Below are 27,842 nucleotides of genomic sequence, written 5' to 3' on the forward strand. Positions count from 1 at the left end.
TATCAACACACCCTTGATGTATAACAAGGGACTATGAGACTTTGAGTAGGAAGCTGACGGGCCTTGGGGCTCAGGTGGTTTTCCTGGTTTTCTTTCCTGTTGAAGGTTGTGGCCCAGTAAGAGAAAGGAAAAAACTGGAAGTAAACCACTGGCTGCACATGTGGTGTCATCAGGAAAGGTTTGAATTCTTGTACCATGGTCTCCACTTTGTTGAAGGAGGACTTCTGGCAAGAGATGGATTGCACCTTATGGCGGCTGGCAAGAATGTGCTTGCTAAGAATCTTGCGAATCTGATCAGGAGAGATTTAAACTAAATCTTGAGGGGGAAGGAGACAATAGTACAGACGACAGGAAAACAGCTGGTACTGGGGATAACAGCTTCACTGATGCACAGGAAACTGAGGTGGTGCTACAGCAACCTGTCAAAGGGCAGGAAACTATAAGAAGAAAACAGCTGGAGGGAATAACTCATGGTATCACTTGTCTCTAGACTACTGTACAGAGAATGGGAAGCAAGGTGAATTTGAGCTCTTAATACAGGATGGCAAATATGATCTAATAAACATTACTGAAACCTAGTGGGATGAGACACATGACTAGAATGCAGAAATTGAGGGGTATAACCTATTCAAAAGGAATAGACCAAATAGGAAGGGATGAGGGATAGCATTTTGTGTAAAGGATGTGTACACTTGTGAAGAAATCCATGACTTGGAACATGCAAGGCAGATTGAGAGCATATGAGTAAAAAATGTAGGGGTGGGGGACGACAACAACAGTGATACTGTATTGCTGTCAAAGCCAAACTGAAGACATTTGACAAAGTCCCCCATGATATTCTTGTGGAGAAGCTGATAAAACATGGGGTGGACAAGGTTACTGTTAGGTGGATTTGTAGCTGGTTGACGGACCAAACCCAAAGAATGCTCACTGATGGCTTCTCATCATCTTGGAAAAAAGTAGCAAGTGGAGAGCCACAGGATTCTGTCCTGGGCCCATTGTAGTTCAAGGTCTTTATAAATGACTTGGATGAAGGAATTGAGAGGATGTGTATCAAATTTGCAGATGACACCAAACTGGGAGGGGTAGCTAATGCTTCAGAAGACAGAATTGGGAATCAATATTACCTTAACAGATTGGATAACTGGGCCCAAACTAACAAAATGAATTCCAATATGGACAAATGTAAGGTTCTGCACTTAGGCAGAAAGAACCAGCTGCACGAAAATAGGGAATTTTTGTGAAATGTGAAAAAGGATCTAGGGGGTCTTAGTAGACCACAAGCCTAACACATGTCAACAGTGTGATGCAGCAGCCAAAAAGGCTAATGCTATTCTAGGTTGCATCAACAGAAGTCTAGCTCCAGATCAAAGGAAATCATAGTAACATTCTATTCTGCTTTGGTTAGACCACATCTAGAAAACGTCCAGTTCTGGACATCACAATTTAAGAAGGATATTGACAAGCTGTAACAAGTGTAGAGGAGGGCGACCAAGATGATCTGGAAGTCTGGAAACCAAGCCTTATAAGGAATGGTTGAGAGAACTGAGTATGCTCAGCCGGAATAGGAGGCATCTGAGAGGAGACATGATAGCCATCTTCAAATATCTAAAGGGCTGTCACGTGAAAGTTGGAGTAAGCTTTTTTTCTCCTGTTCCAGAGACTAGGAACTGAAACAATGGCTTCAACTTACAAAAAAAGAGATTCTGATTAAATATCAGGAAAAACTTTCTGATGGTGAAAGCTGTTTGACATTGGAACCGAGTCCTTTGGAAGGTGATGGACCTTCACTGCAGGTTTATAAGCAGAGGTTGGATGGCTATCTGTCATGGATGCTTCAGCTGAGATTCCTGCATTAGTGGGGGTTGGACTAGATGACCCTCAAGATCCCTTCCTACTATGATTATTTTAACATAAAATTGTTTTATGATTGAAAATACAGTTTTAACAGCTAGAGAGAAAAGTCAGATGATATAACCAAATTCACCCATGGGAAAACCCTTATACCTGAATGCGCTGTGGTGAAGCTACTGAAGAATCTGTGGAGATTATCTGGATGCGTTGGGAAGGGCTGGTCATCACTGGAGATTCAGATAATGTTGTCTGTACAGTTTGCACCTATATTGAATAATTTAAAAACTGATTTAATGCATGGCAAACAAAATTGTGAAAATGGTTAAAACTCAAATACTAGGTACTTCCGGCAGGAATAGTTTACAGTGGTACCTCGGGTTACAAACGCTTCAGGTTACAAATGCTTCAGGTTACAGACTCCGCTAACCCAGAAATAGTACCTCGGGTTAAGAACTTTGCTTCAGGATGAGAACAGAAATCGTGCTCTGGCGGCGTGGCGGCAGCAGGAGTCCCCATTAGCTAAAGTGGTGTCTCAGGTTAAGAACAGCTTCAGGTTAAGAACGGACCTCCGGAACGAATTAAGTTCTTAACCAGAGGTACCACTGTATCTGAAATAATTCACTAATACTCCCATACCCCAAGGACTAACACTTCCTCTAACAGGATGATCAGCCAGGAAATCGGATGCCCCAATTTAGGACTATAGATAAGATGCTACTTGTCTAGTATAAGGGAGTAAGTATTGCACTGATCACCAGAAATCATATACAAGATTAAATATGGGGTAGTACTGATTGTTTGGGCATTTAAATAAAGACATTCACAGACATTTCCATTTTTTAAAGGAAAGTTAGAAGTTTCCTTCTACAACCAACCAAATATTGAGTCATCATGATCACGCTCTGTAACAGTGAACTCAGATGCTTGAGTGCCTGAGAATGAAATAGGGTCATTTAAAAATAAAGGAGTGGTTTCTAGATGAGGGCTTCCTGGATATGCAGAGGTTTGTTTGTTTTTTTATTCGAAGTAACAAAAATGTCTGCAAGGTTACAAAATACAAACAACAGTTTGTCTCAACAAAAGGGGGAGCGGGGAAGACCAACTGAGCCAGAGGTCACTGAGACTGTGTTGGAAGCAGAACAGACATAGAATGTTAGAACATCAGTTGTTTGTGGGAGAAAAGGAAAGAAAACAGAGGTTCAGATTTGGAGCAGGCAGCCCTGTATTTGGAGTATTTGGAGAATGCCTTGAGGATGCCTTTCCCACCTTTGAGCCCTTTGCCCAAGAGACCTGAAGAGGACTGCAAGGCTCCTGTTCCTGGCTGTATAGGGAGCCCAGGACAGGAGCACTCCTCTTAGGAGGTAAGGATAGATGGCTGCACTGTGTTGCAAATCCACTTGTTTCTTCTAATACTGAACTTGGGTGGTTCAGTGACTATCCTTTTGGCAATGAATTGGGGCATATAAAAATAACAATGATGGTTTCTGCATACTCAGGGGGCTCCTTGAGTATGTAGAGTTATACAAAACATTATTCTCATTCTCCAAATAATATACCAGCAGCCTAAATGGTTCAAGAACCCTGAGCTCATTTCAATGGCATATGGATGTGGTCAGCTGAGGTGAAAAAAAGAAAAGGAATGGGAGGAGGAATTGGCCAGGCTAAGACACAGACAGCTTATAGGACTCTATGTGGGCATTAAGTTTTCATGAATGTGTGTTGTGGCGTTCAAAGAAACCCCCCTCCCACTAATACGGGGAGTTATTAGGAGTGGTGGAAGGAAAATGGCTACCAGTTTCCAGAAACATCCTGCTTACCTTATATAGCTATAAAATGCTTAGGTTCAGGGCTGGAAGTCAGCCTTAAGCATGTTCCTTTTAACACTATAGAGTCCAGCAGGGAAAGGAACAAGGACTTGAAGCCTCCCTCTCAGAAGATTGACAGGGACAACACTCCCCCCCCCCCCGTTATTCTCTCAACCCCACAAGCTAAATATGGTCAAATTCAAAACAAGCAACTTAGAACTGTGCTTCTTCCTGCTTGTGCAAGTTTTGCTAAATCGTTGTGTGACATGCAAACACAGCCACTGCACCTTACAGGTTGGAGTGTTTTTGTTAGTGAAATCTACCTCTTTTTTCTTGCAATTACATACCTATGACCTGGGTTATAAATCTGAGTTATCTGCATTCTGATTTGTTTATTTGGTCCTTTGCCTCAGAGGACCTGCTGCCTGGCAACTGCCAGCAAGGGAAGACTGCTTCCATTACAATCCAGTTGCTCAGCTTGCCCGCCTTGCCTCAGAGGATTCTGGTGGGGCTGTTACCATATACACCAAGGAAGAACTCGTTTGATGGCAGGAAATGTTGCCTGAATTAGCCTGGCTCCATTATGATACCAAGTAATTTTTGTTTCTGTACTATATATATATATATATATATATATATATATATATATATATATATATATATATTTGGTAAGCCTCTTCAACAGCCTCTCAGGAGTACTAACTGGCTGTGGGAAAGAAGGCCCTTGCCTTCAGGAGATGTACCAACTGTGCCCTTTTCTGTAAAAAGCAGACCTAACGTTGGTCACATAAACTCTATAGAAAGTTGCTTCTGAAAACTGTTCAGGAACTTCAGCTGATACAAAATTTGGAAGCCAGAGTTTTGTTGCAGGCCCATTTTTCAGTGCAAATACTTTTCATACTGTTCAATCAGCATTGGTTGCTGTCAGAGGGTCGTCGTGGCTACTCTAGAGTAACTCTGCTTGAGTCCAGTTTGTCTTTAAAGACTTTTATTGTGCAAAGTATTTACAGTGCAGAGACAGCTTAAAACATGACCCCTCATTCCGAATCAGAATCCGGCAATGGCGTACGTCTGTTTCTACGCCAGCAAAGTAGTCGGGGCACCCCAAAACACCTCCCCCTTGACCTGCGTCATGGTGCTCTCCTTAACTCTTGCACCGGAAGGAGCGATGCCCTCTCAGTCTCCTCCCTGTCAAGGTGGTGGAAGGGCTCTCCAGCATCCTTGAGCCCTTGTCTACATCTCTCCTTCCCTGAGCCTTCCCATCGTTCCGCACGCTGGCTTCCCTTGTCATCTGAGTCTTTCCCCTCCCCCCTGGCTGCTTCAGACCCACTGCTGCTCCCTGTCCTTGGCGAGGTGGATGTCAGGATGATGGGGGCTGGCTCCCTGTAGGGCGTCACCCTTACAGTTACCATTTCATTTCTGAGCACAATTCAAAGTGCTAGTTATCACCTGGCTGAGGATGGAGTAGGACAGTGTGGAAAAGCGAGGATTAACCCTTTGCTCCTCAGCTGCTACCCACAAAATCCCTGTTTGCAGCAATTTAGTGGGGAAAGGCTTTTTGGTGCAAATGACCCTCACAAAGATAATTTCCTTGTAGGAAATGGGCAGGGTTGAAAAGGGGCTAGGGATTCCTCACCTGTGTCCTGAATGGTTGAAACCAGGATACATGAAGGATAGTTTTGTTCCAACATGAGCCTGCTTGCCATATTCATCAGAGGCCCTGCTTTGCATCCAATTGCCACTGAAGACTAAGTGGTCAGGGCATGAGAGGGGCACTAATGGCAGTCATTCACTTTTATGGGAGAAAGAAAAAATGGACACTAAGGATTATTGCTTAGGTTGTGCAAACAAGCCTCTGGTAAATGTAGCTTCTGGCATCAGTGACGGGTCCAACCCTTCATCCATCTGTAGTTGCAGCCTGCTTTCTTTCACCATAAGAAAGTAATTGAGCCTCAGAATCATGCACTCCCTCCTCCACAGCATGCTCAGATTTTTTCTATGGCCCGCTTAGTTCAGATGTTCACGACAAACTATAGTTTGTCATGACTAATAGCACACTCCTGTACAGATCTATTCAGGAGTAAATCCTATTGAGTTCAATAGTGGATATAGAAGTGGATATAGATAGGACTGCAGCCAAAGTCAAGGATAGCATAAGGAGAAGGGAGCATGTATGCAAATGAGATGCCGCAGAGCATTGTGGGGCAGCACTTTCTGTGCTGTGCTTGCTGTGACTTGAAGGAGCGTGGGCTGACGTTAGCCCAGGTCCAGGTCCAGGTTTTTTCAATGGAGGCAGCTCCGCTGCTGCTGCTGCTGTTTCGCTTCAGCCAAGCAGGCTGAGGCGTAGCACAGCAGGCAGCGTCCCTCCAGCTGCCCTGCTTCAAGGGGCCCATGTAACCAAACCAAACAAAAAAAACCCTTATTCATCACAAAGTGCCCAGAGTTATTGAGCTTTTTGGGGGGAGCTGCTGACCAAAGTTTTGGAGGTTTTTTGGGGGGGGTTCAAAAGTTGCTTTGCTTTTTTTGGGGGGTGCCCCAAAGCTGCTGCGGGAAAGAGAACAGAAATAAATGACGAATAATACCTTCACTGGAACTAACACGCAGCACTGACATAGTCTGCCAAAGCGCCAAAAAACCCAGCATAGAACGGGTTAAAAAACCAATCTCTGGCTACCAGCAACAGCAACAACAGCAACAACAACAACAAAAAAGGATCCAGGTTTTAACAGCGGAGACAGGCTCTAGCTCTAGCGGAGACAAGCTGTAGGAGGAGCGGGAGAACAAATGAGGAAAAAACAACAACAACAACAACAGGGCCAGCAATGAGAGCCATCACTGATCTAGGGCAAAAGAAAGCACGAGAGAGACACAAAGAGAGACTCCTCAGACAAGTCTTACCAATATGACAATATAAAGCATTTTGTAGCTATTATTTTGCAAATTAGGAATATGCATCTAGCAGTCGACCAAACAGAAAGTTCTGGACACGTGTCATCAAATAAGTGATCTTGCTCAGTGTCTTTTCGCATACAAGACAGAAATTCTTATTTTCACAATTGTTCCCTTAAGCAAATATAAATTATACAGAACAAAAAGCATGCAAAGACAAAACAATCCCTATCCAGGTTCAAGGTTCTTGTGTTAATTTACAATGTCCTTAATACCTTGGGTATAGGATACCTCAAGGACCACCTGATCCTTTATTTCTTGAAGACACCACTAAGGTCTTGGGGGAAGTCACTGCCAGTGATCCACCACTGCTTGTATACACACCTTGTATCTACCAGCAGCCATGCATTCAGAATTGTGGGCCTATTTTATGGAACTTCCTTCCAATTGAGGTAAGACAAGTCCCCTCCCTCCTGAACTTCCGGTGCCTACTGGAGACTTTTCTTTTTGTACCTTGAAGGCATTTTGAATTAATTTTATATTTATAGTTTTAACCAATATTTATTTATATAGTATTGTGTTCCTTTTACACCACATTGAGACTATTGTAATTAAACATTGCATAAATAAAAATAAATACAAAGGAATGACCTTTTAATATGAATCACATGCCAACAGTGTTATCTGGTTACTAATTATTTTTTACATTAAGAACACAATTAACTAATTATTATTTCCCAAGAAAAATATCCTCAGAATGTCACTTGTAGTCTTGCAACTACAGGGAGTATCATGGGAAAAGCACACAAAGCCACCATATTAAAATTTTATGCAAAATGTGTTAATTAGGTATACACAAATGAAATATACAAGTGGTTTGCAGCTCCTCAACTTGGTCCTTGGTGCTGTACTGCCTACAGATCTTACCGGTAGATGAAACAAACCAGCTATGTAAATAAAACAGGTGATATCCCATAAAGTCATACTCAGAACAGCCCCCCACCCCAGTAACCAATGTTACTTACTCTGTGTATGACTAACATAAGCTATCACCCACACAATATAATGGTATAAGACTTGCAGAATGCTATTGTTATCCATAAGGAAAGAACATATGCTGAAAGTTCAAAAGCACAGTGCAAGAGCTTTCTGTTTAAAAGCTAACTTTGCATTTTTGACACTGACAAAATATAGCAAATGTTGAGAAGATGCTGCAATATGTAAAAAAGGGCATTTAACTTTAAATATTTAACTCCACTTTTAAAGCTACCCAGCATGTTCTAACTAATTTATTCTGAATCCTATATATTTGTAGTTCTACAAATATTACAGTCAGCACCCATTGGTTTCCCTTTAAATCTCACCTTTATACACAGGTCAGAAAAAGGTTAGTCATCTGCAGCATTTGGCAATAGGTAGGTAAACAGTTTACTTGGTATCAGATTTATTCCTACTCTGAAATTTTAACCTGTAATAACCCTTCATTTCTGTTGAGCAAAAGGCAGTATATTCTAGTTTATCAGGAAATACATACTAAATCTTAATACGCTTGTTGTAGAAACTGCTATAAACTGTGGATTGAAATTCTGTGCTAAAATACTGTACATCCTATTTAAGAGAACAAGTAGTGCTAATCATTCAAACTATTAAATAGAAGTCAGCTTCCAGATAAATGGCCATTACTGTGAAATTAGAATATTCTGAATTTCAGATCAATTTAAACTAGGAGCAATATTAGCAATACACTCTTAGTTAAAATTGCTGTTAAGTTAAAACATTTACAAGGATTAGGAAAATGATCCATAAGCAAAGTGAACTGACTATACATTTAACATAAATGTTTTTTCTTAAAAATAACAACACTCCTATCTTCAATAACCTTTGAATCATTTGCTTCCTGGAGCCTCTCGCTTGATACTGTACAGACTCTAGTACTTACAGTGTCAAATCCTTCTGCAGCTTTATTTACATTTTTCTTCAGCAAAGATCTTTGTCCAAAACAATCGAAGAGAAACGAAGAGATCAGTTTTAGTCTGTTCCCAAACGTTTGTATCCGAGCTCCATTTATAAAGATTCCAATCACAAAACCAGACAGAATTGTTTAAAAATGCCCTCTCTCTGACCCTGCTCCTCTGAAGGTCAAGTACACTATCACTCCCTGTAACCAAGGAAGCAGAATCGACGTGTTCCTGCTGTTTTGCCAGCTGCTGAAGCAGTTTGTCTAATAATACAATTAATTTCACTGGGGGAGATGTACCCAGGTTACAAAGCTTTTCCTTCTCTTTGTCTCCCCTGTGCCCAACTACTACTGCTCAATAAAAACTACAAAGTAGCAAAATTCAAGAGAAAATAATTTGTCCAGCTCTTGAATAATTTTCAGACCAGTAAAATGAAAAAAGGAAACTATTTTGTTCCCTATGGGACATATTTTATCTTTACGGTTCATTAACTTAATATAGCTAAACAAACACTACATTCTTGTGCACCCATCAAATATTTTGCACTGGAATCAGCTTTATTGCACATAATGATAAATCCATTAATTTCATGGTACGTGTTTGAAGAATAAAAGCCACCATTTTAATTCTCTGGAGGAGCAACAACAACAACAGCAACAAATAGATAACTATAAGTCTTGTAAATTAACACAACACACTAAAATTTCTGAAAATCACAGAAACTTGTGAGGGGGTGGGCACCACATTATGTTGATTTAACTTTTTTAAAGTGCTGAAACAATGACATTACAAAACATTATATGCAATATATTTTCACTGCATAAATTTATGCATAGCATCAGGTAATTATTGTTCAGAAAGTGGTTAAATTAAAGATGGCACTCTCAGTGACATGCTTTGTGCTGAACTGCAATGCTTTCCCCCCAGCACTGGGTGATTTACTATATCAGCAACTCACAAGACCGTCCCTTCCAAGCAAAACCCCAATCCACATAATGTTATGCTCATTTGTGTCTGAGTCTGTCCGCCTTCCTAGTTTCTTACTGGTACTTCCTAGTTTCTTACTGGTACTTCCTAGTTTCTTACTGGTACTTAGGATAGGCATAGTTTGGAAACTGACAGGAAGGAAAAGGTCATAGGTCACCATTGGTGAAAATTCCTCTCCCACATGCTCAAAGCAAAACTCCTCCAAGTTCCCTGCACATTTTCAGGGGATGTATTTCACTGTGCCAACTAAGAAACCAATCTCTTGCCCCTCTTCCGCACTCTGGATTAAACAGAAGATTCAGGGGAGAGAAGCGTTTGGCTTCTGACTCCATATTTTAACTTGATAACAAAGATTCTCACTGCTCATGCCCATTCCAAAGACCAAAGCACTGAGCGACAACCACTCCCCTGATTTTTCTAAGTGTGCCAGGGAACTCAAGGAAAGAAAGAGGAGTATGGCAACCACAAATAATGGCAGACCACGTGAAGTCAATATATGTTGTCTCTTTAGCCATGGCATATATAGAGGTTTGAGTACAATATTTCACTTAGGAATAGAGGGTCCTTGTTACATTAGCAGTAAGTAGATAAATCTGTCCTCACTCTAAAAGTTAACGTTTTCTTTCTCTTCAAATGAATGGAAAACAACAACATTCACCTGGTGGTGTCCTAGTGCCCACTCAATGTCAGTCTCCTCCCGTAATGCAAATAAGCAAATATAACATACATTCCAATAATTTCATGGGTATTTTGCTAATCAGAATAAATAATGTATATAGATGTACTTAGTTATTCTGAACTGGAGACTATTTCAGAATTAACTCAGTTAACTACACAGCTTGTTAAACAACAAATGCACTACTGTACATGGCAATGTTAAACACAAGACAGAAAACCCAAATGTAAAAAGTAGACATTGCAATGCTGCTGACAAAACAAAGGACTACAATTTGTAACTATATTGAACAACAGAGGAAACTAGTTGAACAATGTGACTATGTCACACAAAATACCAATAACATTTTAACAGCATGATTCTACTTACATTGACTTCAAGGAACATTTCATTAAATTTTAACAAACCTTAATTTCAAATGCAGATTTAAAAAAAAACTGGGATATAATCTTTATTAATAAACAGTCATCTAGCCTCCATATATGGTCACTGGATTTAAATCTGAGAAAAATGAACACAGTATTTCCACTAGATGAAGATGGTGAGAAGGCTCCTGGCCATTTTTAAAAGATAGAGTAAGCCCACAACCTACACACATTTAACTTGTGTGCTTTATGTGCATCAAATAAATAAATAAATAAATAAATAAATAAATAAATAAATAGGGCAGTGTTCCAGGGAAAATGACTTTGGCAATCCTACCCATTATTGAACCCAATGGGTTTTGACTATACACAATGTTGGGTTTAGGCACTATCCCCAGAACATAACCCCCACGTAAGTTGAGGGCTTACTGTATGCAAAGGATGCATAAATGAAATAGAACCCTACAATGCAGGTTTAAAACAGACAATGGGCAACTACTTATCAACAGTATAATCTATGACCTCCTTGACAGAAATACACAATCACTTAATACCCATTCTGTAAATAGTTACTACAGTGGTACCTTGGGTTAAGAACTTAATTCGTCCTGGAGGTCCGTTCTTAACCTGAAACTGTTCTTAACCTGAGGTACCACTTTAGCTAATGGGGCCTCTCGCCGCCGCCGCCACACGATTTCGGTTCTCATCCTGAAGCAAAGTTCTTAACCTGAGGTACTATTCCTGGGTTAGTGGAGTCTGTAACCCGAAGCATCTGTAACCTGAAGCATCTGTAACCTGAGATACCACTGTATGTGTTATTATAAGTTAGAAGCCTGGTACAGAAATAAAAAAATGTGTTGGCTGGGATCTTCATAGAACTCTAACCCAATGGTTGCCATTAATTTGATTCTGAATTGATTCTAGAATGTATTTTAATTAATAGACTGTGCAATTTTATGTACACTGTGCTTTTTTTACCTGTTGTTAGCCGCTCCGAGCCTGGCTTTGGCCGGGGAGGGTGGGATACAAATATTACCCTGTTTCTCATATTTTAAGACATACCCATAAAATAAGCCATAGCAGGATTTTTAAGCATTCAAGGAATATAAGCCATACCCCGAAAATAAGACATAGTGATAGGCACAGCAGCAATGCCGGCCGCGGCAGGAGGAGGAGGAAAATAATAATACATCCCTTGAAAATAAGCCATAGTGTGTTTTTTTGAGGAAAAAATAAATATAAGACGTGTCTTATAATATGAGAAACACGGTATTATTATTATTATTATTATTATTATTATTATTATTATTATTCTAATCAGAAAAACATAGATTAGTTCACAGCTAACAGCAAATAGATCTGCTTAAAAGCATAATAAATATCTATATAGACAAAGCAGCAGAAGGCACACTAGACATGTTCAAAGACTTGCACATGCCTACAGGTCTCAAAAAGGGACCCAGGTGGTGCTGTGGTTGAACCACTAAGCCTAGGGCTTGCTGATCAGAAGGTCAGCGGTTCGAATCCCTGTGACGGGGTGAGCTCCCGTTGCTTGGTCCCAGCTCCTGCCAACCTAGCAGTTCGAAAGCACGTCAAAATGCAAGTACAGTAGATAAATAGGAACCGCTACAGCGGGAAGGTAAACGGCGTTTCCATGTGCTGCTCTAGTTTGCCAGAAGTGGCTTTGTCATGCTGGCCACATGACCTGGAAGCTGTACGCCGGCTCCCTCGGCCAATAATGCGAGATGAGCGCGCAACCCCAGAGTCGGTCACGACTGGACCTAATGGTCAGGGGTCCCTTTACCTTTTTTACAGGTCTCATCTAGGCCCTTCAGCCAGGCTGCTAGGACTATGCAAGATGTAGGGGGATGGCTGCAGAATTAAGTGCAGCCCCACATTTTTTTCACCCAGCAGCGCTGTATGAAAAGATGTCATTAGAAGGTGGGGAAGGGCATTACCCTCTGCTTTCCTGATGGACATTTTGTAATATACAAATGAAGTTCAGGACAAAACATGGAGATTGAAAAATATTGCTTTATATTTTCAGGTGGAATAACCAGCATTTTATGAAAAAAAATCCACTTTAGATCTGACCATATGTAAACTATAGAAATTATATTTTCTTTTAAAAACCAGTCAAGAGTTACTGTAATATCATCCTTCACTCACCTCAGCCACCTGCTGTGTCTCCACTATCTGCTGAGCCAGCACCTCCATATTGGTTGTCATGGTGAAGGAGGATCATTAGAGAACCTTTTTGGAGAGATGCCAATAACTTCTATCAGGAACAGAAAAATTAAAGCTTTTGCCATTTTATTACTAAGAACAATTAAATATAGTATAGTATACAACCCCAAGCCAGTACTGAGTATAGTTTCAAACATTTCATTATAAAGCAGTGGCTATTATGTTACAATCATTAAATTGCTTTATTCATGGAAAAAGTAAAAATAACATTTTTTAAAATAAAAGATGTACTGAACTCCATATATGCCACCACCAGGTTGCCAAAAGGACCAGGAATATCTTATTAGTAACTGTTATTTGTGGATGAGCACAACATGGAGAGGCCCCTCCTCTCTTTCAAGTTCTCCACACATTGCAGATATGTCTCTTATGCAAAGTGAGAGACAGACCCCTGAGACATTCACAGCTCATGCCACCATGGGAGACACTCACATCTGTTTAGAAATATTATCTCGTCCACACACTCACATCTGTTTAGAAATATTATCTCGTCCACTGAGTATCTCCCAGCTCATTCAGAGTGAGGTGATCACCTTTCCTCCCAACCACAATCTAAGCACCTTTGAAAAGGCATTATTATTGTCAATTAAATCCTGTGTTCAGTATGTGAAATAGTGTTAATTTTATCAGATTAATGAAATAAGAAAACATTTGCCACTTTCATGAAATAACCATCTCCACCTAGTTAAGAAAGAAACAACCAGTAGTATTCATTATCTGCTTTTGCAAGCTTTCACTAGCTGCTTAGCAAGGCCAAAGAAACTATGCTTCCATACTTACTGCAACAAAGGACTGAACACTTCTTACTTTCACATAGCTTTGAGGAAATGCAGGTGTATCCAACTGGTTTTGGTGGGATAATGGGAACTATAAAGTGACAACTATATAGAACTAAGAGAACAAGCTGATTTCCAGATCTTTTCACACCACTAAAATTGCAAATTATCTTAGGATTTCACTTATAATAAAGCAACTAAGAAAATGACTATCATTTTACTTTGTAAAGAGGAAAGAAAGCCAGAGCACAGGCCTGTATATTACAGGATCTCATGGAGGCAGGCACAACACACTTTCCTGCATCATATACAGTGAACCTTTTTCACATTATTCTGCTTCCAAGGACCCACACATCTGTCACTAAACTGTTGCATGTTCCAGGCGATCCTGGAAAGCACTGAAGGATGCAGATTAAGTTCACATAGGTTGGTCATTCTAGACTTCACCACCATGCGTGAACTGACACAAAACATGCTGTCCCTTCCCCAAAGCTATGTGCTACAGGGAGAGATAGGAATGAATGGCAGACACTCAATTAGACAGAAGAGTAAAGAGGTGCACCCAAGTCTGGTCACTCTTAAGTGACAAAGTATTCCAAAAGTAGAATGGGAACTAACATTTATACAGTATATGGATACTAGCTAAAGGCCAATCCTCTTCCCAAATCTATTTCCTCCAGATGCCAAAGCACCAGTGGTGTGACCATTGCTGAATTGTAGCCGCCACCACCTCTTTAGGATGGTCCTCTTCCACTGTGCTATGTTGTTGCCAGGAGTGATGAAGACAATACAACCACCTCCCACTGAAGAAGAGGTGTAGTGCAAGATGGACAGGTGGCACAGGACAGCAGCATAATAATGTAGATTGGTAAACATCACCACATCTTCCTGGTACAAGTCTCCCTGCAGCAGCTGTGCTGGCAAGGAATTGGACCAAATTCTCCCCATCACCCCAGAGAGAAAGGATGCAAACAAAACAGAGCCACCATAATCTGAAGAAACAGTCACATCCTTCTCCTCTTGCTATCATTCCATCTAGGCAATGCAACAGGGAGAAATGGGTCCAACAGGACTAAGAGCAGTTTTCCATTTAAAAAGCTCAGTATTTTATTTCTTAATTTACTGAATTTATTTATATACCACCCTACACCCAGAGGTCTCAGGGTGGTTCACATACATTTTGAAATATGGCAACCCTAGTAGTGTCATCACTAATGGAACTGGGTAACTAATTATAGTAATAGTAATGATCTAAACTTACAAATTACATTTGGTTGAAGTAGGGATAGCCAATGTTGCACCCCCAGATATTGTTTGACTAACACTCCCCTACTGGCTGGGGCTGATGGGAGTTATAGTCCAATGTCATATGGAGAAAACCATGTTGGCTACACATGGGTTAAAGGAATAAAGCACATTCAGTCTATAGTTGTGGCCCATGAGCTCCTCAAAATGATTTGTTTATTGAGCATTCATCCTCATTTGATTACACAAAGTTTATTTGTATCGGTAAGTAAGGTCTATTCATTAAGCAGTTGTTCAGGATTGTTTGCTGGAAAGTTGTAAGACTACAAGTCTTCATTCTGATTTGCTTGTGAGGTTGGTTACACATCAACAATTTACCCCACACTTTTTAGTGCCTCTCCATGTCACTTTTCTAACTGCAAAAATGAGGGTTTTAAAAGTGCATTTGTTGTGTCCAAGAGCTTTAATTCACTTTTATTGCGCAAACCCAAATGGCTGGTGACTGGAACCCTCTCGCTAAATATTGACAGCCTGGGTTGACCTGTTTTTAAACTAGTGACAGGTTACCTTTTGTGGAAAGTATGCTTTGCATCCGTTTTCCTGAATTCTTCTGTGGGTTTGTGTGACATACTAAAATCATTTTCAAAATATATACAGTATTTGAAACGTACTTGCAACAAAATATTCTTTTAAAGTACACATCACAGGCTTAAGGTTGTAACAATTTATACATTCCAGAAACACAGATGCAAAATTTGGTAAATTTCTGTTAGTGGGGACAGGCTAAGAGCGCAATCCTAAACATCTCTACTCAGAAGCAAGTCCAGCTGAATTGAGTGGCGCTTGCTCGTAGGTAAACGAGATTACGATTGCAGTCTGAGCTCTGACACGCAATTAAAACGATGTTCTTGAACTGGCTTTAGGCAAGAGAAACATCCCTAAACCTTGCGTTCCCACAGGATACGGTTGTTCAACGTTTTTGTGTCATAAACTGAGGAAAAGGGGGGTTAATTCAGCCAGGAACTACGATGGCAGGAACGAAGGCTTTACAGTATTATTTTTCGAGGGGTATAGAGTCGCCCTCCACAGAACCCCTTTTCGCGCATTCTCGCGGCCCAACCAATCGGCTCTCGTCGCCAGCGGAAAGGAAAGCCCGCCCTCCCACCGCCACAATGTGTATAATTGGCCAATGCGGCCGCCCTTCAGGCCACTTCCCCCCTCCGCCCCCCTATTAAAGGGGGGGAGAGATAAGGAGAAAAGGCACTTGAAGCACAAGATGGCGGAGTTGGCAGGTAGCCAAGTCCAAAAGCTCCGCCATTAGTCTCCCCGCCTTCCCTAACGTTCCTTCGCCCGCAGCTTGCCGGGCCCGGTCGCGGGCGCCCAGAGCGTGGCGGGCGGGAGAGAAGCGGGTGGTAGTGGTAGAGGGGGGGAAGCGTCCGCTTAAGATGGCGACGGGCTGCCCCGTATGCAAAATACCCGCCGCCCCCTCCCCTCCGCCCTCCCGGTGGCAAAGGTAAAAGGGTCGGGTTCAAGCCACTGCCTCCGCCCGCTCAGACTCCATCTTCTTTTCTCCCTCACTTGGAGCCGGTGCAGTTTTCGCGGCATCGCGGCCACGGTAGACCCCGGGAAAGGAAAAGGCGCAGCGCCCGAAGCCCGCCGATCTCCGCCGGCACACCCACACCCCCCGCCCGCCCCGGACGCTCCGCTGTTTCGGCGCCTCCCTCTCTGCCTCGAGAGAACCGTCGCCCCTCCGAACCCGAAGCGCGCTGCGACCCGCTAGAATAAGGAAGCTCATTTACCTCAGGGTTTGGCGCCAAACAAGCCCGGCGGTGACTGCCTCGCAACGGGTCTCCGGCCAGGCCTGGGTTGCCCCCCCACCCTGCGGGCCCGTCAAGTGGGGTGAGGGGGGAGATAAAGGCAGGCGGAGGCAGCGGCACCGGAGGGGTTAACGTCTTGCCCTGCACGGAGCAGAAACGGGGGGGGGAGGAAAGGAGAGCCGCTCTGTTGTTGTTATTATTATTATTATTTTCTGGGCGGGGGGGGGGTGAACGGGAGTCTTGTGCCGAAAGGTCAGAGTTCGTGACCCCGCCGGGCGCCGCTGCCGCCGCCTCTGCCGCCTGGGAGCGTCCCCTCGTTTCCTCTTCCCAGCATTACGCGGCCCCCTCCATCTCTTCCCCCCACCGCCACCCCCTCCGCCTAATGAGGCGGGGCCGGAGCTGGGGAAGCGGCAGAGAAGAGGGAGGGGCTACCTGTGGTGGCGGCGGCTTCGAGCGCCCGCGTGCCTCCTGTACCATCCCACACAGCTTCCTCTCCCCCCCCCCAATTCATCCCACACAGCTTCCTCTCCCCCCCCCAATTCCAGCTCTGCGGGTTCCATGCGCGCGGCCTGTGCTTTGCAAACCCGAGTAACGGACTGCGGGCGAGCCGTCCGCCTCGCGCGCCTCCAGGAACCCCGACGCCGCAGGCAAAATAACCTCAACCGCCGGGCGGCGCCCGCGCCATCCTCGGCAACGGTATCTCGCGGCTGTTTGAATGCGGCCTCTCAAGGGGCAGAAGTTCCCCTCAGGGGCGTCCTGATGTCAGGCATGCGAGAGGTATTCTCTTCAGGCAGGGGTAGGCAACCTCAGGCCCGTGGGCCGGATGCGGCCCAATCGCCTTCTCAATCCGGCCCACGGACGGTCCGGGAATCAGCGTGTTTTTACATGAGTAGAATGAATGTGTCCTTTTATTTAAAATGCATCTCTGGGTTATTTGTGGCGCCTGCCTGGTGTTTTTACATGAGTAGAATGTGTGTTTTTATTTAAAATGCATCTCTGGGTTATTTGTGGGGCATAGGAATTCGTTCACCCCCCCCCCAAAAAAATATATAGTCCAGCCCACCACATGGTCTGAGGGACTGTGGACCAGCCCCCTGCTGAAAAAGTTTGCTGACCCCTTCAGGTATCCTGTCATTGAGCAGTGGTTCCCAAGTAGGGCAGTCCCCCTGTTTTTTCAAAAGCCAAAGCCATGGACTTTTGAAAAGTTTGATATCTCTATGGTGCTTTTTGTTGCGTGAATGGTGCCACAACCCCCCTGGGCGGGTTACTTGGACCCCCTGCAGCCCACGGACCACCAGTTGGGAAGTACCAGCTTAGAGCTTTAAATGTTAACAGCAGAGCTTTAAATTGTGCCTGGAAACTGACTGTAAGCCTGTACAGATGGCAAAGTAATAGGTTGATTGTATTGGCCAGTCCCAGGAAACAAGCTTGCCCTATTTTGGATCAGCAGAAGTTTTCTGCATCTTAGATGGGCCCATTAAAAAGTACTGCCATGTTTTTTACTGTGTCTGAAACCTTTTAAAATGGTTTTTTTGTGTTTTTTTAAAAAACTTGAGAGACCCATTCAGTAAACTTCTTAAGATAAGTTTTAGGAGCACTTGGAGGTGTGGCTACCAGGGCATTTAAGAGGGCACCTAAAAAGGCTATGCTGCCTTTTTATCTGTCAATCTGTAAAGTGGCTTTCTAAGTAGCATATCTATAGATATTATCGTTAGCGTCCTGCCTCTTTCCTGTCTATCAGTAGGTGAGAGGCATGCGTTGTGATTTCTAATGTAAATTTTGAATAAACCAGTTTTTAAAGTTTTTTAATCTAGTAGTGGGTACCACAGAATTTTAACAATGAGGGGAAATGTTTCCCTATATCACCTATTGCTTTCTTTGGAAAGTTTTGTGTACATTATGTACATTAACCTATGTAACTCCAAACCAAGAAGAAATGGCAACAAATTCCTAGGGACCTGGTATTTTCTCATTTTATTTTTCCATGTTTCTTAAAACAAGAACTAAGTAATTACTGTATTTTTACAATGAAATTTGAGTAGTTGTTTGTTCCTTTGCAGACTTCTTACAGCAGTAGTTAAATGCTAGCACCAAAATATCATAATACTGTTATTCTGTAGTCCATTTTTTTTAAAAAAACAAACCAAAGCAAAAACATTGTTACTTACAGTGCAATCCTATATCTGTCTACTCAGAAATAAGCCCCGCTAAGTTCAGTAGAACTTATTACCAAGTTCAGTGGTACCTCCAGTTACAAACTTAATTCGTTCCGGAGGTCCGTTCTTAACCCGGAACCCTTAACATGAAGCACGCTTTTGCTAATGGGGCCTCCTGCTGCTGCCGTGCCACTGGGGCACGACTTCCGTTCGCATCCCGGGGCAGAGTTCGCTACCAGGAGACCTACTTCCAGGTTAGTGGAGCTCGTTACCCGAAGCATTTGTAAGGAGGATGCTACGTAACCCGCGGTTCCACTAAGTTGCAGTCTTAACCTGGGAGTCAGTCCCACTGAACTCAATCAGGCTTAGTTCTGAGTAGACAGGGTTGCACTGTTAGTTTGTTACATTTGGTATTTAACATTCTGTTCCTGTCAGTGCAATTTTCCCCCCCTTCTGCACCCCCATTTCATAATAGTATGATTTTAACAAAGCCAAATTTGTAAACGGAAATATGAGTGACTGAAAGTTAACTTTTATTTGAAGGTAATGTGAAAGTTGTGTTTTCATACTTCATTTTTATATACTATCTGCTCTATGAAATAGAAAACTTGATAGTGAAGTAACAAATCCATGTTACTGTGTTTTTGATTTCCTCCCCAAAAACACATAGATTATTGAAACACAACAAATAATTGTGTGTTTGAATCCGTGTGAACCTTTATACAAATGGGGGAAGATCTAACCCAGTCAAAAGTCTAATTAGGAGTTCAGGTCAGAGAACATAATATAAATACTAAGGTTATTATTATTATTTAACAAAAATGTACTTTACTGTACATCTGAAATTTTTGAAGGCAACTTTAAAAATGAATGAAAATCTCCTTTCCTGAAAGATACCACAAGATGCTGTGTGTCACAAAGACTGCCACTAAGGTCCAAGTCCTACTTGGATTTGCTTGCCTAAAAGATCTCACAATAAGCATTTGAAATAAAGGCCTGGCACAGAAATGTGCAGCAGTGTATTGTCTATGGTAGAACTGATAGTATTGACAATGCAATATCCACATGGATTATCATATTTGATTAGCACAATGCTTAAAATCCCTAACCTAAACAGTTATTTGGTAATGCAGCATTAGGCTATGTCACTTTAGTGCAATACTATGCCTTCCCCTCTCCATTACTTGGGTATAAAACACAGCTTTTCAAGCAAAATGGTGCACAAACCCTTTGGATCAATGGGTACCATACTTAAAACATGGCTTCCCTCTGGTAGTTTCAGTGGCTTTAAAATGAGGCCCATCCTCATAAAAACCCTTGAAAGAGCAATCCAGTTTTAGTATGTTCTGCCACTGGAGTTCTAAAATGCTTCTCTAGGCTTTAAGAGAGACTGCTTTTCTAAAAGCAGTGTGATGTTTATTTGTGTTACTGGCCTTATTACCTGACTTTATGACATCACATCAGCCTCTTATGTGGGTCCTGCTACCATCACCTACTGATGCACTCTGATTGAAAGAATGAACCAAAGCCCAGATTTGCAAGTGAGCATTGAGGGAGACAGTATCTCATCTCGATAACCAGCTTGCTACATTGTGTGAAATCCACCTACATTTTCATTTACTTAATTTCTTGTTATGTTTATACACCTCTTTTCCTCCAGGGAGCTGAAAGTGGCATATATGCTTCTCTCCCCCCATCCCCCGGTTTTATCCTCACAACAACCCTGTGAGGTAGGTAAGGCTGAGAAAGAGTGACCTGGTGAGCATCATGCCTGAGTGGGATTTTGAATCCTGGTCCTAGTGCAATATGGTAACCATTATACCACGTTGGCTATTTAAATACTTGTCAGAGCCTGATTCAAGGTAGCTTGCAAACCCATGGAGCAGTATGAGTATGTGCACCCACTGGAGATACACTGTGAGGTGTAATGGCTGCTGCACATCTTTGTAATTCTTTTGCTAGACAAGGAAGCATTTGTGGCAATGGCCACAGTATGCTTACATTTGCTCTGTTGGCAGAATACAGTGGAATACCAGCCACCATTCTTGAAGTGAATGGCATAGTTAAAGAGTGTAGTTGCGTATATTTCCTTGGATGAAGCAATAGCCCCCCAAAGGCACTCAGAAGCACATGGTTGCCATCATATGAACAGCAGTTGGCCCTGTTCTTGTGCTTGCTGCTTTCTCCCACCTTACACATTGCAGGAAAGGTCTTAAGCAGGGTGCCTGCCTTAGACTTGTAGGTTTCTAGATGTTTACGTGATCAGGGTTCTAACTTGGCCAAGGAGCCTATGCACATACAACAGGTTTGTGCCTTAAGACCTTCATGCATCGAAGATGGGGATGTAAGAGATTGCCACTCTGACTCTCATATGTTTAAAGTACTCCTGCACCACTGTAATATTCATGGCTTCCCCCAAAGAAACCTGGCAACTACGGGCAAAGGGTTGTTATGAGACCCTTCACTAAGCCACAATTCCCAATGCTCAAACTACACTTCCCAGGATCCTTGGGGGGAAGCCACAGCCATCAAAGTGGTGCAAGAGTGCTTTCATTGTATGGTGTGGGTGCAGCCTGAGTGCCTGTATAGAGCTGGTGTAAACTGAATGGAGTATTTCCCCCCAGCTTTCCTTGTCTTGCCACCAATACAGTAAAATGTTTTTTTCTGCCTTTGGAGTTCAGTGCTGCTGACACTAGATTTGGATTATGAATCTTATTACTACTTAAAATCCAATGCCCTCGGCGATTAAAACAGTTTAATAATTCTAGATACAATCAGTTTCAGACAACCTTATGTGAAGGTTTACAATGAATTAACATCCTCTGGAGTGGAGATGGATGTATTCTTCAGTAGAATTGGGTTGGGACTTGCAGAGGACTGATGAAACAGGTAAGAAAGAAGACTTCCCACCATCTATGTAAATGCCAGGTTGAATTAACCTTTTTGTTCCTTACCATTGAAATGGTTTACCATTGTGTGGTTTATGCACGCTTTCTTTGGCAGGAATTCCAATAAGCATGACACAGTTTCACCCAGGCACTGTAAATGGATTAGTGGTATGTCAGTCCAGAGTTCTTTAGATAAGAAGCTGTAATCTGAAGAAAATTTAGGACACCATACTTCAGTTTCATGGCTGACACAGAAACAAGTTGATGATACTCGCGTAAATAGGACTGAACCAGTTGCTATGAGTGACTAAGCGTATCTTTTAGAAATAATGCATACATTTATTCTAAATCTTGAAAATATGCAACTGTATTATATGGGAGCGGAGTACAGCAAAGGATGAACTTGAACTTGCAGAGATAGAAAAAAGGACCATAAATATTCCTTGTTTTAAAGGTTTCCACCTGTAAGGAAATAAGCTTGAGGAAGGAACAAAATAGTCTTATACAAGTTCTCTCCTGTGTGTTTAGCCACATGGGGATATATACAGTTTCTTCCAACAGAAGAGTGCTGTTGCAAATATAAATGTGTTCATTCAAAGTCCACTTGGTTGATAACTGCTATAATACAGATGCTTCCTCCATGGCTTCAATCCATCTAAGAAAAAAAAGTAGAATCATAATTATCTTATTGTATGTCTCTGTTCAAAAGCTCATGCAAAGGTTAAAATGCATACGCAGAACGATGCATAGCCTAGACTTGATTTTTGGGGTTGTAGGAACATTGTTCAGTTTGCAACACAGGCTTTTCATCACCTGTACTATAGCTAGGATGCCAGATACCTTCCCCACTTCCCTGTCTGCATGGAAGATGGTTGCTATAATGTATGGACAGCTGTAGATACAAATAGGTTTCAGATTTGCAATCTTCTACACACCTTGAATTCAGAGGTCCTTACGTCCAAGTAGATATTTGTAGGATTGTGCCGTAAACCACCTGCTTGTATGTTCCATTGCTCCAACATTATTATTATTATTATTAAAAACATAATATGCCACACAGGTGAAATTTGGAAAATACTAGAATGCGTCGCCTGATGCATTTTCCACCATAGGATTCACACTATCCCTTATTTGTATAAACATTCACTTGTGTTTGCATAAGTGCATAGCTTCCATACCAACCTATGACTAGCTACAATTACAGGCAAATGTAAGCTGGAGAAAGCACCATTGGACTTGCCTGCTAACAAACATGCATAGGTCTGCACTGTAAATTACAAGCATTCATGGTTTGGTGGGAAACAAACCTACCCTAACATAATATGTATTCCCACGTATGTTCAATTACAGCAATTACAGCAGCATTGTAAGACCAAGACATAATACTCATTGGCCCCAAGTAACATGGTATGCTTAGGCTGAGCAACTCCCAATTATTACACCAGAAATTCATTTGCCTTCACAGAACTTCCCTATCTGCATCTGATCAACCCAAACCATCTCAGACCCTTTGCCATGGCCAAGCCAATTCTGTTGCTGGGTTAATGCTTGCTGGACTGTTTGTGTTAACAGATTGCACTATGTAAAGCTGATGCAAAAGCAGTTGTGTTCATTTAGCAGCATTCAAAGAGCTTTGAAAAGAAAGTGAGAGCACATTAGAAGAGCTAGAAGCATTGCAAACAGTGTTTCCCCCCACAGGTTAGTATGTTATCGTGGGCAGATCAAACACTCAGTACCTCTGTGCTGAATTGTTATCCTCTGCTCGGAAGCTATAAAACAGAGTTTGCTTGTGGTAAAGATGGAAAACTGCATTCACATTTCCGCCTTCCTTTTCTGGGGCAATTGTGAAACCCAGCAAAGGCAAACTCTCTGTAGCGACTTTATCCTGAAATCAGTGTAGAAGGGGAGATGGGCTTTAGAGGGAGGGAGTGCTACACACAGAGACCTGAGCTCTGAGAAAGAGTACGCCCGTTTCATTGTATGTGAGTATGCCCTGGGGCCTCAGCAAAATATAAACAAAGCTGGGTTCCAGATAACCATCTTTGGAAATGTCCCACTTGACGATCATAGCGAAGTTCAGTGGCACATTTTAACAATCCTGAAGTGTCTTACAGGTTTAAAATAACCATTTTATGCTGGTGGGGGACAACGAGTTAACAGTGCCAGATACACTTTCCAGTTCTGTGCATGTAATGTGCAGTACACAATAGATAGCCTAAGAATGATCTTGGATGACAGCAGACCTTACCTCACTCGCTGTGTAGGTGTAGAGCACTTTCCCTTTGATGACAAACCACAGCTTTTTCCAGTGCCTCTTCCCCTTCTTACATCTGCTGAGATAGCCACTGATAGAAGAGCCCTCTCCTGAAGCTGCCACCTGTAAATGGGCAAGAACCAAACCATTTATGACAACAAATGCCTTGGAAAGGAACAGATTAATTTGAAGGACCAAGAATGTGCCCCTCCTCTGATTTAAATAGTTTCCCATTCTGATATGTACATACCTCTTAAACAAGCATCCATGATGGTAGCAAGAATATTAAAAGCATACCGCTTTGCAACCAAGTGGACCCTTTGCATAATCTATGTGTGTGCTCCAAAATATTTGGTCATGCTGCCCATTTATACTGCTAGATTATGTGTACCCGGATAAGGCACAGCAGTTCTGAATAACCATGCATATGATCGGGCTGTGGTTGTCCAGAACACTAAAAAGCACAGTGTGATGTTTACTTGGCAAAACAGCATTTTTCAGTGAGATGGAAAGTAATGTCGACGCTGCTTGATTAGGAGAGTTCTAGCTACTAATAATTTGAAACACAACATGCTGTGGCACTCATGTAGTTGGAAGATATGAAACTGGAGTATATGACCATTCTTGTGAATTATCCTAGTAATATTCACAGTGGCATCTCTTGAATGCTAGTGTCTCTTGACCTGATAGTTCCTATTTCTGGCAGGAAGCCCCACAATAAGCAATACAGCATATGACATTGATAATGCTTCACCTTGGATATTTTTCCAAGTGCATACAGAGGCTGTAGTTCACATGTATTTTGTCACTGTACTGCAGTCCTTTGTTGGGAAGGGGTGGTTTGGTCTTTATTAGCATTGCAGGGGTTCACAAGCCTTAACCTAGTGCACTTTTGTCACCCCTCTCCTCTTCTGTTGCAGCCACAATGAGGTCAGAACCACCTGATTCCCATTTTTAAACCACAGCTCACTGTGGTTAGCTTAAACCCTGGTAAGTGAACAAGCAAGGGTGATAAAGCCACAGTTTGAACTAACCACAGTTCCCATGAGTTTGAATATAATGGAGCTGTGGTTAGTTTAAAACCAGAAGCAGATGCTTCTGATCCCACAACTGCACCAGATGAGGTAGGGCAAGCTCATTCACTAACAGTAAACCCTAGTTTAATGCTGCATCTGAAAATGGACTACTTAGTTTATTTTTATTGATGTTTGTGCATTGAAATGTGTTTTCAATTCCTTAAAGCTACACTGCTGTGCTTATTTGACTTTAAAAGGCTTCCAACTGAATTAAAGGGAAATATGTCCATATATCTGAATTTTATTTGCTTTTATTGCAATCAGATAAGTTTAGCAGTGTGAATCTAGTAAGTAAGGCTAACACATATTTATTTGTTACATTTATATATCTCATTTCACAAAAATAAGAAATACCCAAGGCAGCTAATGACACTAAAGTCCACTGCAGAGTCCATATATTCTTTTGACTGTGAGAAACTAACAGTGAGAAACTGTTTCAACTGAGAAACCCTTTATCTGGGCTAGCTGGGTCTTGCTTCTGCTTCACCCTCTGGGATTGTTGGGTATAACTACTAATAAAATGCAGTATTGTTTTGATACCAGCTTTGGTTTCAAAATGGACAAAATTTTGTCCCTAGAAGATCATGGCAAGGTAACTTGGGACAATACTAAGTTGCAACCTGTGACATTTCAATCTGTTCATGCTGCCCTCTTTTTTATACATCTCAGTTGTGATCAATTTGACAAGAAAGCGTGTTGACAAGGAAGTGAAAAATAAAATATGGTTCCATATTGGGTGTTTGTGCGTATGTAAAGTCTGTTTAAAAATGCTTTTAATTGTTATTTTCAGATGGAAACATGAGAATCCCCCCCCACTTTTTACATGTTTCCATTCTAGTGTTAGAAAGGGACTAAAGCAGGCATTCCCAAACTTCAGCCCTCCAGATGTTTTGGACTACAGTCCCCATCATCCCTGACCACTGGTCCTGTTAGCTAGGGATCATGGGAGTTGTAGGCCAGAACATCTGGAGGGCTGCAGTTTGGGGATGCCTGGACTAAAGAATATCCCTTGGTACAACAGCATATCCCAGTAGAAGCTCACAGTGATACAAGTGATGTGCATAGCAGGCTATTTCTGCAATGCAGAAAATTACAAATACTGATCAAAGAACATGAGCATTCCTGTCTTTTAGTTTCCTTGCCTTTTTGCAGGCATCCTTGATCCTACCTCCAAAAGAGCTGAAGGGATTTTCTTTTGTCTTTTGAAGGATGAGTAGTGGATATTGTGGAAGACAGAAGAGAAGGCACTGCCTGAAAACCTGGATGAACTTGTAGGGAAGCTCACACTTAGTGGTCGCTCTGCAATAATAGATATAGGAAGAAGGGGAAATAATTATTTGCTATGTAGGCCGACCCTATTCTGTATTCAAGTAACGGATCAAGTCTCAAAGCACTTCATTATTATTTCTTGCAATTGTTTCCCACCCTTTCTCCAGAGTGCTTAGGACAGCATGCACAGATTTCCTTATTTCACCTTCCGAATGACCCTGTTAGGCAAGATTGCAAGATGGAGTCTAGCTGAGCTTGGGCTTCTCAGTTCAAGTCAAACACTCAACCTACACCACCAAACCGGATCTCTAAACTCTTTACACAACAGTCCATTGGTCTGACTAGGATGTAGCAACAATGCATAAAAACACCCCACAGTAATTAAGGCCATTTTCACACAGTCAAAGCTTCTAGGATATTATTATCTGGGAACAAATGTGATCTTCGTGTACTGACTGACCCTACATAAAACACAGCATAATTTTTCCCTCCAGGAGTGGCAGGGTATAGCTAATTGCTCCAAAGAGAACTGGTGCAGTAACCAGCTCATGCCTGCTGCCTGAATCACAATCTTGCTCGATGAACACAAAATTAGTTCTCTGTCATGGGGGCAAAATGGCCACAGGAAAGTATAATCAAAAAGTGCTGCGCTCCAAGAAGCCTTTTGCTTTTGGTATGTGAGGAGGGACAGAGGACTCACCTCTCCTCCTCAGTTCAGTGTAGCAGCCATCACAGACTTTTGCAAGCCGATCTTTGAGGTACTTCAAAGGATACTTATTTCTTGAGCAATTTCTGCATATAATCTACAAGAACAGAAGATATGGTATGTATACATTCTGTGGACCAGTGAGACATGAATAGAAAACAACCAAAAGAGACTTAAAAGCTAATCCAGTCCAGGACCATCCAATCTCATCACTGCCACCACTGCATATTCACCCAACACTCAATGCAATATGCCCTAAAGTGGGAACCAGGTGCATTTAGCAGAGGACAGGATAGAGAGGTTGAGATGACTCATGTAATGAAACAAGTCTCTTTAATTCTATTTCCTGGATATAACCACATTGTCATCTTCCACTTATGTGTGGCCATTGTCCTCATCGTTCTTTATAATAAAGCTACATCCTGCCCATCATCTTCTGAAATGAGTAACAGCAGCAGCAGCACCATGTCAGGGATCAGCCTCCACAGGCCTTCTGGAAGCACTGTAAAACTGATCTGTGCTTGACTACAGTCCCAGCTGTGTTCATGCACAGGGCAATGCTGTTATGAAGTCCTATGTGTCATAAGCTGCTAGAAAAATTCTTGGTGCAATGAAGAAATTTTGAGCACAGCGCTCTTAGTTGCTAAGATATGTGAAAACACCCAGGTTTAACATGAATTACCTTCCCACATGCATGGCAATGATGACGTCTCAGCGTGAGCTTGAAGTCACAACCGCAGTTCATGCACATCATTACGTGAGACACAGGTACCAAGGTTGGAGGTCTCTCACCCAAGGACATTCCCAGCCTTTCCCGAAGCTGAAAATATAATGCAGAAATGCACTGGCTTTATTCTTAGCTCTGCCACGTAGA

At 42.1% G+C, this 27,842-nt stretch overlaps 2 protein-coding genes across 11 annotated transcripts in view; both read right to left on the minus strand.

The window, feature by feature from the left end:
- NR2C2 (nuclear receptor subfamily 2 group C member 2) overlaps positions 1 to 16,961 on the minus strand; it is a 44,647-nt gene extending 27,686 nt beyond the window's left edge. For 6 of the 8 annotated variants that reach the window (XM_060271387.1, XM_060271386.1, XM_035106529.2 and 3 more), the window contains exons 1-3: positions 16,602 to 16,961; positions 12,704 to 12,787; positions 2,008 to 2,118 (exon numbers count right to left, since the gene is read on the minus strand). In XM_060271387.1, coding sequence (XP_060127370.1) covers positions 2,008 to 2,118; positions 12,704 to 12,763 — 171 coding nt within the window. In that variant the 5' untranslated portion in view covers positions 12,764 to 12,787; positions 16,602 to 16,961. Of the gene's footprint in view, positions 1 to 2,007; positions 2,119 to 8,487; positions 11,499 to 12,703; positions 12,813 to 16,601 lie in introns of those variants that run through there. The other 2 variants (XM_035106528.2, XM_035106530.2) reach the window with 2 other exon arrangements.
- Positions 16,962 to 18,166: 1,205 nt separating this feature from the next.
- Positions 18,167 to 27,842, minus strand: part of FGD5 (FYVE, RhoGEF and PH domain containing 5) — a 141,972-nt gene continuing 132,296 nt past the window's right edge. For all 3 annotated transcript variants that reach the window (XM_035106525.2, XM_035106523.2, XM_035106522.2), the window contains exons 16-21: positions 27,651 to 27,788; positions 26,963 to 27,065; positions 26,162 to 26,292; positions 23,912 to 24,040; positions 23,400 to 23,548; positions 18,167 to 22,318 (exon numbers count right to left, since the gene is read on the minus strand). In XM_035106525.2, coding sequence (XP_034962416.2) covers positions 22,282 to 22,318; positions 23,400 to 23,548; positions 23,912 to 24,040; positions 26,162 to 26,292; positions 26,963 to 27,065; positions 27,651 to 27,788 — 687 coding nt within the window. In that variant the 3' untranslated portion in view covers positions 18,167 to 22,281. The remainder of the gene's footprint in view (positions 22,319 to 23,399; positions 23,549 to 23,911; positions 24,041 to 26,161; positions 26,293 to 26,962; positions 27,066 to 27,650; positions 27,789 to 27,842) is intronic.

The sequence above is a fragment of the Zootoca vivipara genome, chromosome 2 (genome assembly GCF_963506605.1).
Source record: "Zootoca vivipara chromosome 2, rZooViv1.1, whole genome shotgun sequence".
In the NCBI taxonomy this organism is placed as follows: domain Eukaryota; kingdom Metazoa; phylum Chordata; class Lepidosauria; order Squamata; family Lacertidae; genus Zootoca; species Zootoca vivipara.